An 18,312-nucleotide genomic window follows, 5' to 3' on the forward strand; every position below is an offset into this window, starting at 1 on the left:
TGATACTTTACTTATTTCAATAGTCCCTCTAGTTTCTGAATAAGAGACATTTGAATGTAAAAAATCTGCCCTGTTTCCCTCCGTTAACACTTGACCAGACCCACGTGCATTGTGTAACTTTTCTGGTGGAGAGTCTGTCAAACGCTTTTCTTTGCAGAGATGTTGTTATTGCTTTGTCTGAAATGTTTCACAGGTCAAGTTACAAGAAGCACATTTAGCAGATTTAATTTATCACCCCAACTTTGAACACACAAAACCAGCTAGAAAAATTAAGAAATCAGTTGAATCCCTTAAAATCAACCAAATTCTTTATCAAAATCATTACATTTCATCCTTAAACTGTTTCAGAAAATCACCAAAATGCTTTTACTTTTTATTCTTAAAGTACATTTTTAAACAGGTACAAATATTTTTACTTAAAAGTGCACTATGTAACTTTTTGGTCAGGGGTCAGCCACCTGCTTGTTTCCATGGATACGTCATTGCTGTGTCTGGAATGTTCCACAGTGTGACATTAAACAGCTCTACTTTACATTTATTCAATTATAGGTGATTTTAAAGCTCAAAAATACCTCGAAAAACAAACATTCTGACTGTGAGCGGGTTTGCCTGTCCACAGATCTGACCTGCAACTTGGTCTGGTTTGGTCTCCATGGCGATAGAAAGGTTTAATACAATACTGTGAAACATTCTAGACAAAACAACATCATCTCCATGAAGAAAAGAAAAAAAATTTATGGATCCTCAACCAAAACGTTTACACAGTTGCACCTTTAAACACTAAATTAATGTGGGGAAAACTTCACCAACTTGTATTAAAATGTTAAATAAATTGTAACAAGAAAATTCCACTTGTTGTGAAGATAATTCTGATTATTTTTAGTTGTAGATTATTTCAGTCTGTGACGTTATTTGAATTAGAATTAGTACTGACTCAGCCAAAACAGACGTAATAGACACAGGAAATGGTCTGTGGTGCATGAAGTTCTGTTTTGTGACTTAAATAAACGTACAGATAGACCTAGAGAGGCAAAAAGTTACTTGAGTAAAAGTATCACATAAAAAAATCTACTTAAAGGTACTTTGTGTATGGTATTAAACCTTTCTATCATGGAGACCAAATCAGACCAAGTTACAGGTCAGATCTGTGGAGAGGAGACCCCGCTCACAGTCAGAATGTTTGTTTTTCTATGTATTTTTGAGCTGTAAAACCACCTGTAATAAATGTTAAGTACAGCTGTTTAATGTCACACTGTGGAACATTCCAGGCAGAGCAATGACATATCCATAGAAACAAGCAGGTGATGGACCCTCATCCAAAAAGTTACATAGTGCACTTTTATGCTCCATCCACACTAGTACGTATTTGAGTTGTTTTCGTTGTGGGTGCAGTGTTCGTTCACACTAATCTGACGGAAAACGGCTCCAGAGACGGAACGATCTGGTGCCTCCAGCTCCCACGAATTCATCTGAGAACAGATCTGATCCGGCACTGTGTGGATGCCTGAAAACGCTGATACTCTGATGTAGGAGCTTTAGTTGTGTCCTTATTCGGCCACGTCACTGTGACTTGCGCGTTCCTGATTCTCTGGGTTCGTAACATAGATCATGTGACGCTATTGTGGAAAACAGTTTAAACAAACCAGAGACAAGCTGAACCTCGTCGTCGGTCCAATTGCCATCTTCCTCAGCTCGAAACTGACTGCTGCAAATTCAGACACGGTTCCTGGTTTTTACTGCCCACATGATGACGTGACGCCAGCCTAGTCATGTGACCAGCATTTCAGGCAGTTTCAAGTTACTATGTGGATAGGGAAGGCTTTAATTGCAGACACAGAAACATCGTGTCTGGACGTATGGAGTAAGAAAGCTGTCAAAAATATTCGTGCGCATAAAATAGAAATCCGTGCGTATTTGGGAAATCCGTGCATATTTGGCTGTAGTTGCGCATAAAATAAATATTTGTAAACTCTCAAATGAGTCCAGTCGTACATAAAATATATTGTGTGTATTTTATCCATCAGAATACGAATTGAAAAGTTACGACGTCAAGAATTACAATCACGAAATGAAAATTTACGATTACACTTTCATCAGTACGAATACGAATTCACATACGGAACTTTACTGTCAAAAATATGTCATCACTTCACAGACGTTATTCATCGAGCAGAAGAAACATCGATCAAGATCAAGACTGTGCAGCTCAAGTTTGTAGCAGAGTAAAGACTGACTGATGTTCGCTGTGGCTGTAGTCGTGAATGTTTTAATCTAAACCTACAGAGAACCTGATATTTGTTAATTAGCCCTGGGATAACGTTACGTCGGATGTTCGCCAACTGGCTCCACTATGTTTTCTAACATATAGGTGCAATTTCCTGTTCAAAGGAGGTGTTTCTACACAATATTATACAGCAGTGTTCAGTTCCCGAATTCAAGACATTTTTACAATAGATTTTAATGAACTCACTTGTTGTTCTGTTGTAGCTTCTTGTGCTATTACTGTTTTTACTCTGATACAAACTTGAGCTGCACAGTCTTGATCTTGATCGATGTTTCTTCTGCTCGATGAATAACGTCTGTGAAGTGATGACATATTTTTGACAGTAAAGTTCCGTATGTGAATTCGTATTCGTACTGATGAAAGTGTAATCGTAAATTTTCATTTCGTGATTGTAATTCTTGACGTCGTAACTTTTCAATTCGTATTCTGATGGATAAAATACACACAATATATTTTATGTACGACTGGAGTCATTTGAGAGTTTACAAATATTTATTTTATGCGCAACTACAGACAAATACGCACGGATTTCTATTTTATGCGCACAAATATTTTTGACAGCTTTCTTACTCCATATGGACGTAAATCGTTTCCAATACGGTGATTAGTTTCAGTGTAAACGTAAGTAGAAGTATTAGTACCTGTTTAAAATGCACTTTAAGAATAAAAAGTTAACATATTTTGGAGATTTTCTGGAACATTTTAAGGACGAAATGTAGTGATTTTGATAAAGAATTTGGCTGATTTTAAGTGATTTGCTTATTTTTCTGGCTGCTTTGTGTGTTTGTTTTGCTCAAAGTTGGGACATTAACTCAAACTAAATGTGCTAAAGGTCTCACATCGTAAAGAAAAAAGCCAGATTGAAAATGCAGTAGATCTAAAAAGTAGTGGAGTAGAAAGTACAGATACTTTAGTTCTCAATGTAGTGAAGTAAAAGTAAGAAGTAAAGTTATTTTCTGGCTGCTTTTGTGTGTTTGTTTTGCTCAAAGTTGGGACGTTAACTCAAATTCAATCTCCTAAACGTCTCACACGGTAACGAAAAGTACTTTTTACTCTTCAGTCCAGATCTAAAATGCAGTAGAAAGTACAAACACACGCTCCCAAATGTGAAGTAAAAGTAAAAAGTATCTACAATTCATATTCAAAACTCAAATCCACACAGAGCCACGAGGGAAAAACTCACTTTATTAATATTGTAATCACTTTGTTCCATGATCTGAATAAGTTAACACAAATATAATAATAATAATAATAATAATAATAATAATAATCTCTAACATTTTTTCAAACACTGCAACAACAAACATGAGTGAGAGAATAAATAAGAACTTCAGTATTATTATGTCCCACGAAACGTACACTCACACTCTGTACAGACGGGGATGGAAACGTGAACGTGCCGACGCTAAGCAAACGAAACAAGCCTCTACTTCAGCTTCAGTGTGCGGATACAGAATCACAGAACGCCAAAATAAACAAAATAAAAAAAAACAGCCGTGGAGCAAACGTAGAATTTAACCAGAATTTTAGTTTTGTTTTACTTACTTATTTCATCTTATAATACGCAAAACTGACTCTTGTGAGGTGTAAGTATAAACAAACCTGGAGTTGTGTTTCGTTTTAAGTCTTTATTATTTGTCTGACTACATTTCCAAAGCTCTAAATGCTCAGTTCCACCTTGTGATGTCATGTAGTGGTAGTTAACAGCTCATTGTACCTTTTGTTTAATAGAGAGAGTTGACTAGTCAGGCTGGAGCAACCTAGTGCCTCCGCTTAATTTAATGTCTCTTCAGGGACTAGGTCAGGAATCAGAATACACTAGAGCAGGGGTGTCAAACTCATTTTGGTCCGGGGGCTGGATCCGGCCCTCCAAAACGTTTAATCTGGCCCTCGGCTGATTTTCTACTAAAATATTTTAATTATTTTCTATTAAAATCTTGTTAATTTTCTGTGGTGTTTATCACAGCAGCGTCTCCAGCGTCTCTGTACGTGGCCCCTCCCACCAGAGCAGCACAAATGAAGACTTGTCTCTTTCCAAACGCTCTTAAAGGACGATCGTTTTGACTGTTGACCGTGACACCCTCATCAGAAAAATGTCCAACATGAGAAAAGTGGAGCCGAGTGCAGGAATTTTACAACAAAAATTGACTTAATTCCTGTTTACAGACAAGTTCATGTTAAAACATTGTGTTGAAATTGCATTTTTCTTAAAGTTTCAGGTTGTTCATAATATTATAATATTTTGTAAAAGAAAGAGTTCATCAATTTAGAAAAATATTTCTGTAATAGATTTGTGTTTCTCTGCACAAATATTTGAACTTATTGTTATTTTTGGGGTTTATATGACATGAGTTTTCTGATCCGGCCCCTTTGAGATCAAAGTAGTTTGGATACGACCCCCGGACCAAAATGAGTTTGACACCCCTGATGTAGACGGCAAAACCCTGTAAGTGTGAAGAGCCATTGAGGATTTAAAGCTGGAACAAAGAGAATGTTTGGTGAATTTCATCAAGGGGAAAGACGTTATTGTCCTTCTTCCTACGGGATTTGGGAAAAACTTAATTTACTAGTCAGCCCCGTTAGTGGTGCATTACATACGTCACGACCAAACAGCAGCGATTGGTTAAATGATAAAAAGTACACGCCTATTGTCGAGCGAACGAATCCTAACACTGCGGGGTCAGACGGTTTCTACGAAGTGAAACCGTCTGATGAATCAGGTTAAGAATTGGCAAGTCCAAGGCTGAAATCAGATCCAAATGATTCAAGTGAAGCTGTGTGGAGTTTAAAAACACAGCGGAGCACTTCCTGTACTGCCACATGACATCACAAGGTGGAGCAGAGTGTTTTCAATCTGAATACACAGGGTTCCCACTTTTTTTCACTGACAGAATTTCAAAACTTTTCCATGACTTTACGGCACCTACATGTGTAGACTTTTAGGGCTAAATATGAAATCTTAATTCTTTCCACTCACTTTATGGTTTAGGATTATAGTTTTTTTTTTTTTTTACTTTTAAAATCCTGTCAGTGCATTTATTGTCGTCTCTTTCAAACAAAAAGTGCAGACGATTGGAAATAATCATAATAGTTCAACGACAACTTAACAGAACACTGTAGTTGCGTGAAAGAGATACTAAAATTCCATGACTTTTCCAAAACTTTCATTGAATTTACAAAGTTCTGTGACTTTTTTCAGGCCTGGTCAATTGACATTTTCAATTTCCATGACGTTTCCAGGATTTCCATGACCGTGGGAATCCTGCAAACATGTGTGAACGAAACAAAACACAACTCCAGGTCTGTTTGTGACGAGGAAACAACATTATAACACACTTTAGAAAGAAATTTTATAATATCAGCCCTTTAGAAACCAAAAAAAAAAAAAATCTAATCTTATGCATGGAAAAAAAAAAAAAAATCCCTCAGTCATCCTGGTAAAACAAATAGATTTTTTCCTTTGCCAATATCTTAAACACATTTTTGGCTTTTTAATCTACTTTGGACAGTTTGGGTTTCGGTAGTTTTGGAGTTTTTTACGTGAAAAATGTAATGTGACTTTTTCTTGTACAATTTTGGCAGCGGTACTTTTACTTTACTTTACATTTTCAGTAGTTTATCCACCACTGTTTGAAAATAACTCTTAACATACAGACAGATTCTCTCTTTGCACTGAAATAAAACTCTATGAATAAATCGTGATTATTCTGAAAATATAATAAAGCAATTTACATCCAACAATTCAAATAAAAACGACTACACTTCAAAAAACAAAAACAAAAAACTAAACCTCACACCATATTCAAGTCTCTTAAGTTATGGATTTCGCAGTGAACAGACTCATGTAACAGTCACGTACAGTAGTGACCCGGCGTGGTTTAGAACGGGACTAAACCAGGACTAAAACAGGACTAAACCAGGTCTAAAACAGGACTAGATCAGATTTAAACTTGGACTAAAAGCGCTTTAATCAATTTTTCCCATGTATTTGTTTTCCCAGTACAGATATAAGCAGTTTTTGAAGTTGCTGTGCATTTTATTCATTATATTATAGTCCGAGAATCAGGAAGTGTGCAGTTAGAATGCTAGTTGTTCTTAGCATTACCGTGACTGCAAACCAAATAAAATGAACTCGTTCTGTTTTTCACGATTTTAAGACTGAATTATAAAACTTTAAACTTTTAACCAAGTTTAAACTACGACTAAACCAGGTCTAAAACAGGACTTAAGCAGGTCTGAAGCAGGACTTCATCAGGGCTAAACTAGGACTAAACCAGGTCTAACACAGAACTAAATCAGGACTAACCCAGGTCTGAAAAAGCATTTCATCAGCTCTAAACTTGGACTAAACCAGGTCTAAAACAGGACTACACATAGTCTAAAACAGAACTAAACCAGATCTAAACTAGGACTAAACCAGGTCTAAAACAGGACTAACCCAGGTCTGAAACAGCATTTCATCAGCTCTAACCTCGGACTAAACCAGGTCTAACACAGAATTAGACAAGGTCTAACATGGAACTAAACAAGGTCTAAAAACGAGACTTCCTCAGGTTTAAAATGGGGCAAAACCAGATCTAAAACAGGACCAAACCAGGTTTAAAAGAGGACTAAACAAGGTCTAAAACAGGACTAAAACAGGTCTAAAGCAGGACGACATCAGGTCTAAAACTGGACTACATTTGGTTTAAAACAGGACTAAACCAGGTCTAAAATAGGACTACATCAGGTCTAAAATAGGACTACATCAGGTCTAAAATAGGACTACATCAGGTCTAAAATAGGACTACATCAGGTCTAAAGCAGGACTAATCCAGGTCTAAAACAGGACTGAAACAGGACTACATCAGGTCTAAAACAGGACTAATCCAGGTCTAAACTAGAACTAAACCAGGTTTAAAACAGGACTGAAACGGGACTACATCAGGACTAAACCAGGTCTAACACAGGACTAAACCAGGTTTAAAACAGGACTGAAACGGGACTACATCAGGACTAAACCAGGTCTAACACAGGACTAAACCAGGACTAAACCAGGTTTAAAACAGGACTGAAACGGGACTACATCAGGACTAAACCAGGTCTAACACAGGACTAAACCAGGACTAAAACAGGTCTAACACAGGACTAAACCAGGACTAAAACAGGTCTAACACAGGACTAAACCAGGATTAAACCAGGACTATCACACAAGTGAATTATCTGTGCAACTTTTCCGCTCGTCTTCCTGTGCACACCTGCTGCGCTCGGCCCAAATACGGCAGTCTGGTTTCTCTTTTGACGGATCGGCTCTTTACAAAAACACAAATCAATCAAAATCTTAAAGCGCGAAACAAACGAGCAATTATTTTTTAACACGGTGGGTGTCCTGTTGTTTTACTAATCCTCACTTTGATTCTCCGCAGCCCGACCGTCCACTTCAAATCCTCCCATAAAAGTCCAATCACCCAAGTAGAACCGCGCAGGAAGCAGCCGTCTGACGCCCATTTAAGGAGCGTGCCGGATCCGATCGGAACATTGGGAAGGCCGAGGACGGAGGAGCCGCTGACTCAAAACAACAGCTGACTTTTTAAACGGGGTCGGGTTAAATCAGACTCTTGGACGGGTTACTGCTGAAATAAAGGAACTGTATGCAGCCTGTGCTCGAAAAAGGAGCACTGTGGAACTTTTCTGCTCGTCTCCATGGAGATATTAGTTTTGCTTTGATTATTGCACAGTATGTAAATAAAAACGGGACTAAACCAGGTCTAAAAAAGGACTAAACTAAGTCTAAACTGGGACTAAACCAGGTGTAAAAACAGGACTACATCAGGAATAAACGAGAACTAAACCAGGTCTAAAATGGAACTAAATCAAGTCTAAACTGGGACTAAACCAGGTCTAAAACAGGACTAAGCCAGGTCTAAACAAGGACTAAACCAGACCTAAAACAGGACTAAACCAGATCTAAAACAGGATTAGACCTGGTCTGACACGGGACTAAAACAGTTCTAAAACAGGACTACATCAGAGTTAAAACAGAACTCAACCAGGTCTAAAACAGGACTACATCAGAGTTAAAACAGAACTCAACCAGGTCTGAAACAGGACTACATCAGGTATAAACTACAACTAAACCAGGTCTGAAACAGGACTTGATCAGACCTAAAACAAGACTATACCAAGTCTAAAACAGGACTAAACCAGGTCTAAAACAGGACTAAACCAGGTCTGAAACAGGACTTGATCAGACCTAAAACAGGACTAAACCAGATCTAAACTAGGACTAAAACAGGTCCAAAACAAGACTACATCAGGCCTAACACAGAACTAAACCAGGTCTAAAACAAGACTACATCACGTCTAAAACAGGACTAAACCAGGTTTAACACAGGATTAGACCAGGTCTAAAACAGGACTACATCAGGTATAAACTAGAACTAACCCAGGTCTAAAATGGGACTAAACCAGGTCTGAAACAGGATTTCATCAGCTCTAAACTCGGACTAAACAAGGTCTAAAATGGAACTAAATCAGGTCTAACAGCCAAAACACCAAAGTAAAACAAACGACTTTACAATAATGTCCAGTGTTTTTGTAAATAAAAATAAATCAGCTTTGTTTTTTTGTTTTTATTGGTAAAAGCTAGATTGGACTTGAACATGTTTAACTCATAATCTTACATACAGTTCCTTTAAAACAGTCAGACTTAGGCCGAGGGCAAAATTTCAATATAATTATACACAGATAGGTTATAGAGACATTATTTATTTAAAATTTTTGGTAACACTTTAGATTAGGGACCATATATTAATAGCTAGTTAATAATAAAATGCGTAATAAGTGCTTAGTTACATCTTTGTTAATATTTATAAAGTACTTTCAATTCATTTTTGTCTAAGGCCGTATTTTGCGAGAATCAGCCCATTAATTATTTTCTTCCCATTAAAGTAGCAGAGATTTGCCAGGTTGGCCCCACCTAGTGCCGATGCTCAATTTCATTTCTCAGAAAACACTAGACGGTTCGCAAAAACCCAGGAAGTGCAAGTTCGGGCACCAGCCAGTCAGAGTCATATATTTAGTGTCGTCAATGATTTAAATGAGGATTTAAAGCCGGAACAAAGAGAATGTTTGGTGAATTTTATCAAGGGGAAAGACGTTATTGCCCTTCTTTGTACGGGATTTGGTGCATTACATACGTCACGATCAAATAGCAGCGGTTAAATCAGGAGCGTCAAACTCAAATTCACGTTGGGCCAAAATTAAAAACTGGGACGAAGTCGTGGGTCAAACTAAATATTTATTGAAAAATTTCAACATCTGCATGTTTTCTCTTCTTTCGACATATGTAATGTTAAACCTTTTCTTATTAAAATAAATGTTTAATAATAGTTTTGCTTAAACATTGAATCCAGAACAAGCAGAATATAAAATAATAACACATTTTTTAAATAAATAATGTCTCTATAGTCTATCTGACCTCGCGGGCCAAATATAATTATATCGCAGCCCAAATTTTGAGTTTTGAGTTGAATTTCCGAGTTTGACATGTCTGGGTTAAATGATAAAAAGTACCCGCCTACTGTCGAGCGAACGAATCCTAATGCTGAGAGGTCAGACGGTTTCTACAAAGTGAAACCGTCTGATGAATCAGGCTAAGTAGAGTTTACAATCGATGTTTTTGTGCATAGACTGAAATCTTAATAAGCATTAATAAGTGTTTGATTAATACCAACTACAGCTAAGTAACAACTACTTATCATACCAATTATGACTTATTTAGTGATTAATATGTGGTCCATAAACTAAAGTGTTACCAAAATGTTGTTATTATTTTATATTTTGCTTGTTCTGGATTCAAGGTTTAAGCAAAACTATTATGAAACATTTACTTTAATAAGAAAAGGTTTAACGTTACACATCTCGAAAGAAGAGAAAAGTAAATATTTAGTTTGGAGCACGACTTGATCCCAGTTTTTAATTTTGTCCTTCTGTGAATTTGAGTTTAATTTTTCTGCTTTAAAAGGTGTTTGAAGCAACTTTCCTGTTCAAGGCTCGACCAACTCGTCTCCATGGAGATGTTTTCTTAGCCTGGAATGTTCCATGTGTTTTTCAATGTATTTTCGAGCAATAAAACAAGATAGATACACTTCAGTGCTATTCTGAGTGAGTCTCCAGTCAAAACAATAACATCTCCATGGCGACGAGCAGGTGTTGGATTAGCGCACGGACATGAATCTCCGTGATAGTCGGAGTTCACACACTCCAGAAGAAGAATCCGTCTTGGGCTTCTCCTGCGTTCGCATTTGGACCAATCGCAGTGCGGCGTCGTGGTTCGGACGGGTCAAAGGTGAAGCGCCAAAACCCAAAACAAACATGGAAAATAAGACCGACTTTTGAAAAAAACGTGTGCATTTTTGAAAGAAAAGACGAACTATGGAGCTTTTTTGGCCATCCGTATGACATTAAACATATCTATCTATGTCCACCTTTACATGATGCTTTTTTAATTCTGAATTAATTATTCTCCTTCGAGTTTACACGGAAATAATAATAATAATTCCGAACTGAGGTTTGAAAGGAAAACACGTTAAATTATCTTTATTTATTTCCGCTCGACGTCCGGGGGTCGGGAAGGGTTCTTACGTCGACCGGAAGAAAACACAAAGTTCAGCTGCTACCGGCTTTTCCGTCATCTCGATTTGTCGTTACGCCACGGACACAAACACGATCCAAACTTTTTCCCGCGGTCGTTCCGAGGATATTTGCGCAGCAGCTGGAGAATCCTCTCGTCACGCTTTACGTCTTTACGGGAGGAAGAAGACAAACTGAGTCAACGGCCGCTCTACCTCAGCCCACTCCCGCACTCCCGCTCGCAAATCCAAAGAGACGTGGAGGAAAGTCCGAATATTTCAACCTAAGATCCTTTGCACCGTGACGTCTACATCACATTTGTATCTGTAGTCAACTGCTGCTGGAGAACAGGTTGGGTGTAATTGACGATCAAATTGGGAGAAATAAATGGGGATAAAATCTGATGTAAATTGATGATAAAGGAAATGTGGAAATATACGGCCTAATTTTGGAAAAAGAAATGAGGTAACAGGGCTGAGGGAACGTAGGCGCTCTCCCCAGGGGACACAGGGCTCAAAACTGGGACTGTCCCGGGTAATTATGGACGTCTGGTCACCCTAAACAACCTTAATGTTTGGCTAATGTTTGTATGTGAAGCTACTGTTTCAGCAAAATGGAAACTGAAAAAAACAGAACTTTGACTGTGTCTGAATGTCCACCCAAGCCCCTAACCCTTCAAACACCACACAGTCTGAAATCTCTGAATGTTGTCATCTACATAACCTCTATAAACTGGAGTGTGACGAGGGTGACCAGAGTTTCAAAATCAAAAACAGTGACACGCCCGGTTTGAGGTGATTGGCAATAATAAAACTGTGAAACGAGTGCGTGATTAAGGAAAACTTCTGCACTTGGCTCATTCATGACTAACATCAGTCAGTATAGTCTCATTTTCTTTGTGTTTTGGTCATTTTTAAGCAGCTTTTGTGTATTTTACCAAAACAAATAACAATTTATGCCTCTCTTTACTGTTGGTGAGTATCAAATTGGTCAAAAATAGGGACACTCTGGGCATTTCTTGTATAAAACTTGGACAAATCACTGGTTTTGGATAAATCTGCTGGAAGAGGGAATGCAGGGCTCAAAACCGGGACTGTCCCGGGAAATAGGAACGTCTGGTCACCCTAAACAAATTTAAAGTTCGACTAATGTTTTTATGTGAAGCTACTGTTTCACTCAGATTCACAGCTAAAATGGAAATTGAAAGAAACAGAAACAGAAAGGAGACTTCGGCTGTATCCACATGTCCACCCTCACCCCTGACCCTTCAGTCACCACACAGCCCCTCTGTCCACAGTGTCAGTGGTGGGAGAAAAGTCCAGGGCTGTTTCTTGGTCCCAGCCCTGCGGCCCTGCACTTTATATATTTGTTATGATTTATTTAAGAAGAACATAAAAACATTTATGTGTTCTGAGTTGAAAATGTCATTCCTCACACTCACTGAAAAATCTCTGAATGTTGTGATTACGGTGACCAAAATTCTAAACTGGGACACACCCGGATTGGGATGTTTGGTATAAAAATAAAACTGTGAAAATAGCGTGTAACATTGTGGATTCTCGTGTCAGTCATAATCTCAGGGACTTCCATTACTGCATTATTTTTATTTTTTTATTTTTTTTATGGTCATTTGCAAACACAGATTTCTATATTTTGGTTGAACAAATGACAATTTACACTCCTCTTTACTGTTGGCAGGGATCAGAAAAGTCAAAAATTGTGATAGTCCTGTTTTAGACCTGATGTAGTCCTGGTTTAGGGTTTAGTTTAGTCCTGGTTTAAACCAAATTGGTCCAAAATAGGGACATTTCTTGTATAAAACTGGGACAAATCACTGGTTTTGTGTAAATCTGCTGGAACTGAGGACACAGGGCTCAAAACTGGGACTGTCCCGGGTAAACAGGGACGTCTGGTCACGCTAAACTGTGTTTCTCACTGATAAATCTCTGAATGATTAGGGTGACCATATTTTCAAAATTCGCAAACACGGTTTTCTGTATTTTGACAAAACAAATGAGAATTTCTGCTCCTCTTTACTGTTGGCAGGGATCACATAATCAAGAATTGTGATATTCCTGTTTCAGACCTGATGGAGTCCTGGTTTAGGGCTTAGTTTAGTCCCTATTTTTGGTCCAAAATCGGGACACGTGGGACATTTCTTGTATAAAACTTGGACAAATCAGTGGTTTTGTTTAAATCTGCTGGGACAGGGGACACGGGACTCAAAACTGGGACTGTCCCGGGTAAACAGGGACGTCTGGTCACTCTAAACTGTGTTTCTCACTGATAAATCTCTTGATGTTGAGATTAGAGTGACCAGATTTTCAAAATTCAAAACTGTCATTTGCAAACACAGTTTTCTGTATTTTGGCAAAACAAATGACAATTTCTGCTCCTCTTTACTGTTGGCGGGGATCAAATTAGTCAAGAATTGTGATAGTCCTGTTTTAGACCTGATGTAGTCCTGGTTTAATCTAAGTTTAGTCCCTATTTTTGGTCCAAAATAGGGACTCCTGGGACATAAACAGGGACGTCTGGTCACCCTAATCTGTGTTTCTCACTGATAAATCTCTGATAGTTGAGATTAGAGTGACCATATTTTCAAAATTCGCAAACACGGTTTTCTGTATTTTGGCAAAACAAATGAGAATTTCTGCTCCTCTTTACTGTTGGCAGGGATCACATAATCAAGAATTGTGATATTCCCGTTTCAGACCTGATGGAGTCCTGGTTTAGGGCTTAGTTTAGTCCCTATTTTTGGTCCAAAATAGGGACACCTGGGACATTTCTTGTATAAAACTTGGACATATCAGTGGTTTTGTATAAATCTGTTGGAACAAGGGACACGGGACTCAAAACTGGGACTGTCCCGGGTAAAACTGGGACGTCTGGTCACTCTAAAAGTTTGACGTCACTCCCGGGTCCAGGGCACATCAGCTCCTCACGAGGTTGAGGTAAAATCTAGGCTAAACTAAAGTAGCATTAGCGGTGACCGGCGGTTAGTGAGATATAAACACCGGGAATCCAGCGTAAAATGTAATTATTGGATTATTTACACGTCTGAAGTTGTGGTTAAACGTACATGAACATACACGGGTGTGAAGTCGCTGGTCGGACCCGGGAGTGGCGTCATTACGTAACACTCCCGTCGTGTATCGCTATAGTGCTATGCTAACGTTGGCTAGCTCCGCTTTAGCCCTTCGTGAACATCTCTTATTGCACTCGGTGTCGTTTTTAAGGCTACATTTAAAACAAACTATATTTAAATAACGTGATAATTCTTTTTTTCTGTCCTTTTCGCACAATGTGAAGCAGCAAATTTGCATTTTTTGCGCAACTCTTTCAAAATATTTCCTCTAAACGGTGCAAACTCGCTGCTCGGACGCCGCGCCGTCGCTTCATCCGAGTCCCAAACGTGGCGTCCGGTTTGCAACTAACTTCTCTTCTTTCTACTCGTCTGTTTTCCCGTCTCTCCTCCCTCCTCCGAGTGCATTTGTTCCAGTTGTTTGTCGGGATAAGTTTGTTGGTTGGCGGGTTTCTGGTTCACCCTTTGGAGGAGTCGGCTGACAGGTTTTCCAGTAGCATTCTGTAGACGTCAGAGCGGAGGAAGCGTGGATAGGAATCTCGCTCCATCAAACCGTACACGATCTTCTGAGCCTCGTCGAAGCAGTGCGTCGTGGGGGTTTTGACGTTTCGCTTGATCTGTTCGCGCGTCTGGTGGTCGATGTTGATCTGGAGGGAGATACGCAAGGAGAAGTTATAAAAGTAGAACTAAAATAACTACATTAATTTAGGGAAAAAACTAAATAGCAGTGTGTGGCTCTGACCTCTTTGGGCGACTCCGCTTTGATGAACTGCTCGTAGATGCGTTTGGCTCGAGACGACATCCTGAAGGACGAGCGGATCTTCTTAAAGTCCTCACAGGTGAGCCAGAACTCCATGTTCTCATCGCTGTACTCCGACTTCAGGAACGAGCGGAACGTGGCCAGTCCATCTGAGGAGGGACACAGCAAGGTCACATGACAGGTCACATGACAGGACCTCTACATGACAGTCCTCCACCCAAACATGCTACATAGGTCTCATAAACAGTTGATAGTCATGGTCAGTTAAAATACAATCAATTCAATCATTGTGTCCTTAGGCAAGACACTTCACCCACATTGCCTAGTATGAAAGTGGTGTGTGTGTGAGTGCTGGTGGTGGTCGGAGGGGACGATGGCGCCGAGTGGCATGGCAGCCGCGCCTCTGTCAGTGTGGCCCAGGGCAGCTGTGGCTACAATAGTAGCTTACCATCATCAGGGTTTGAGTGAATGAATAATGCTGTATGAATGAATGCTGAATGAATAGTGCTGATAATGCTGTGTAAAGCGTCTTTGGGGACAGAAAATGTCTGTGAAAGCGCTATATAAATAAAGACTTACTTACTTACTTACTTACTCCACAGAGGGACACGGTCACATGACAGGGACATGACACCGTCACGTGACAGGTTAGGCTGATCTGACAATTATTAAACCGTACAGTTTGTAAGGACAAACTACAAAAAAGTGTTTGTAAAGAAAAAGTGCTTCTGCGGATGACTTATGAGTTAAACACAGGAGTTTAAAACAGTGATGTCTGTGACTTAAAGGTTGTATAGAGGATTTTTTTAAGGGAAGAGAAAATACAGCGACAGTCCTTGTGCGCATTCAGAATTACTGTTGAAGTGACTCTGTTTAGAAGTAATTCTATCTGGGATATTCCAGGGAAAGCAATAACATCTCTATGGACACGAGCAAGCAGCGAACCGTCAATAAAAATACATAAATAAATAAATAATTTGCTTGTAGACTTACATTTGGAGTCGAGCAGTTTCTCCAGCGACTGCGACCACTGCTGTGTGTCTTCTAGAGTGAGTTTGCTGCTGTGAAGAGACAAACGCACGAGGTGAGGGACGAGGACGAACACTGAACCTGTGGACTGTTTGAAATTAACAATTTTTTTTTTTCTTTTTCATGTTTTTAAGACCGAAAAACATGAACAGTGCCTTTAAAGAGCCTGTATTACACTATTTTAGATCTACAGTATGTTATAAATATGTTTCCTCATCACAGAAAGACCTGGAGTTGTGTGTTTGTTTTTGTTTCATTCACATGTTTAACACACAAACCTTCTTCTGTCAAATGGGAAATAGAAAAATTTGATAATTTTTCTTGTCAACTTGAATCGACTCAAGTAAAAATGTTCTTAATTTAACTCATTTTAATTTAGCTCGATATTGTTTTTTTCCAGTGTACCGAACAAATAAAAGGTCAAAGGTCGTATTAACATGAAAACTACCACTTCATGACATCACAAGTTGAACCACTATTTTTTTTATTATTTGTTTCTAAAATCTAAATTTCAATTTGAAGTTTTCAATTTTGTGTTTAACTGAATAATGGAAAAAATCGGATAATGGTAGACCTGGTTCAGTCCTGGTTAAGTCCTGTTTTAGTCCTGGTTCAGTTCTGGTTTAGTCCTGGTTTAGTCCTCGTTCAATCCTGGTTTTGTCCTGGTTTAGTCCTGGTTCAGTCCTGGTTTAGTCCTGGTTTAGTCCTGGTTCAGTCCTGGTTTAGTCCTGGTTTAGACCTGGTTCAGTCCTGATTCAGTCCTGGTTTAGTCCTGGTTCAGTCCTGGTTTAGTCCTGGTTTAGTCCTCGTTCAAGTCCTGGTTTTGTCCTGGTTTAGTCCTGATTCAGTCCTGGTTTAGTCTTGGTTTAGTTCTCTTTTAGTCCTGGTTCAGTTCTGGTTTAGACCTGGTATAGCTCTGATTCAGTCCTGTTTTAGTCCCGTTTCAGTCCTGTTTTAGACCTAGTTTAGTCCTGGTTTAGACCTGGTTTAGTCCTGGTTTAGTCCCAGTTCAGTCCTGTTTTAGTACCTGTTCAGTCTTGATTTAGACCTGGTTTAGACCTGGTTTAGTCCTGGTAGAGTCTCGGTTCAATCTTGGTTCAGTCCTGGTTCAGTACTGGTTTAGTCCTGTTTTAGACCTGGTTTTAGTCCTAGTTTAGTCCTCCTGGTTCAGTCTTGGTTTAGTCCTGTTTTAGTTCTGATTTAGTCCTCATTCAGTCCTGTTTTAGTCTTGACTCAGTCCTGGTTTAGTCCCATTTTTTCATTTTCTTATTTTGCTTTTATTTTGAAAAACAAATGTACAAATGATTCACGTTTTTTTGTGTGAATGAAACAAAACAAAACTCCGGTCTCTTTTTCCGTCTGCAGATTAAACGACGCTTCATGTTGGACCTTTAAAAAAAAAATTTAAAAATCCCAAAGAGTGTGAGGTAAACGGCGCACGTGGACTTCCGAGCGACAGGGAGCGGAGCGTTAATCCGTTAATGCTACAGAAAACAGTGCGGCGCTGGCGTGTGCGTCGGCGTCGGCTTCTTCTGCCTTACATGGGAATCTGAGGCGCGCGGACGGGGGCTATTTTAAAACCCGAGATCCCCGAGATGTGATGAGAACGAAACGCTCCCTCCGTCCTCCGTCCTCCCTCGCTCCATCGGCTCACCTCTCACAGCCAGAAGAGTGGGAGAACATGCACTGCAGGCGACACATGAAGTTTTTCCCACTGTGGACGGAAAGAGGGAGAGAGGGAAGGAAGGAGGAAGAGGGAGAGAAGAAAGGAGAAGGAGAAAGGGAAAAGGAGGGAAGGTGAGGAAGAGAGGAAGGGAGAGGAAAGGAGAAAGAGGGAGGGAGAATTAGGGAAGGAAGGAAGGAGAAGAAGGGGGAGCATAGAGAGAGAGAGGGAGGGATGGAGAGGGAAGGACAGGGAAAGGGACAGAGGGAGAGAGAGAAAGAGAGAGGGAGAGAAAGAGAGAGGGAGGGACGGAGAAGGAAGGAGAAAGAGGGAGGGAGAGGAAAGGAGAAAGAGGGAGAGAGAATTAGGGAAGGAAGGAAGGAGAGGAAGGGGGAGCATAGAGAGAGAGGGAGGGGAGGAAAGGAGAGGGAAAGGGACAGAGGGAGAGAGAGAAAGAGAGAGGGAGGGACGGAGAAGGAAGGAGAAAGAGAAAGGGAGAAAGAGGGAAGGTGAGGGAGAGAGGAAGGGACAGGAGGAAGAGAGGGAGAGAGAGGAAAGGAGAAAGAGGGAGAGAGAATTAGGGAAGGAAGGAAGGAGAAGAAGGGGGAGCATAGAGAGAGAGGGAGGGGGGTAGGAAAGGAGAGGGAGAGAGAGAGAAAGAGAGAGGGAGAGAAAGAGCGAGGGAGGGACGGAGAAGGAAGGAGAAAGAGGGAGGAAGAGGGAGAGAGAATTAGGGAAGGAAGGAGAGGGACAGAGGGAGGGAGAGGTAAGGAGAAAGGAAGAGAGAGGAAGGGGGAGCATAGAGAGAGAGGGAGGGGGGAAGGAAAGGAGAGGGAAAGGGACAGAGGGAGAGAGAGGGAGGGACGGAGAAGGAAGGA

At 39.9% G+C, this 18,312-nt stretch overlaps 1 protein-coding gene across 3 annotated transcripts in view; it reads right to left on the reverse strand.

The window, feature by feature from the left end:
* Positions 1–3,449: 3,449 nt before the first annotated feature.
* Positions 3,450–18,312, reverse strand: part of LOC110161341 (regulator of G-protein signaling 21-like) — a 31,765-nt gene continuing 16,902 nt past the window's right edge. Inside the window, exons 2-6 of one of the 3 annotated variants that reach the window (XR_008633569.1) lie at positions 17,426–17,485; positions 15,736–15,803; positions 14,725–14,891; positions 13,675–14,629; positions 3,450–13,410 (exon numbers count right to left, since the gene is read on the reverse strand). Coding sequence is in view for 2 of the 3 variants with exons in the window: in XM_020926071.2 (XP_020781730.1) it covers positions 14,441–14,629; positions 14,725–14,891; positions 15,736–15,803; positions 17,426–17,485 (484 nt within the window). In the remaining variant the exon portion in view is untranslated. Of the gene's footprint in view, positions 14,630–14,724; positions 14,892–15,735; positions 15,804–17,425; positions 17,486–18,312 lie in introns of all 3 variants that reach the window. The other 2 variants (XM_055165050.1, XM_020926071.2) reach the window with 2 other exon arrangements.

The sequence above is a fragment of the Boleophthalmus pectinirostris genome, unplaced genomic scaffold (genome assembly GCF_026225935.1).
Source record: "Boleophthalmus pectinirostris isolate CB_2022bp ecotype Guang Dong unplaced genomic scaffold, ASM2622593v1 HiC_scaffold_7, whole genome shotgun sequence".
NCBI classification, from domain to species: Eukaryota; Metazoa; Chordata; class Actinopteri; order Gobiiformes; family Gobiidae; genus Boleophthalmus; species Boleophthalmus pectinirostris.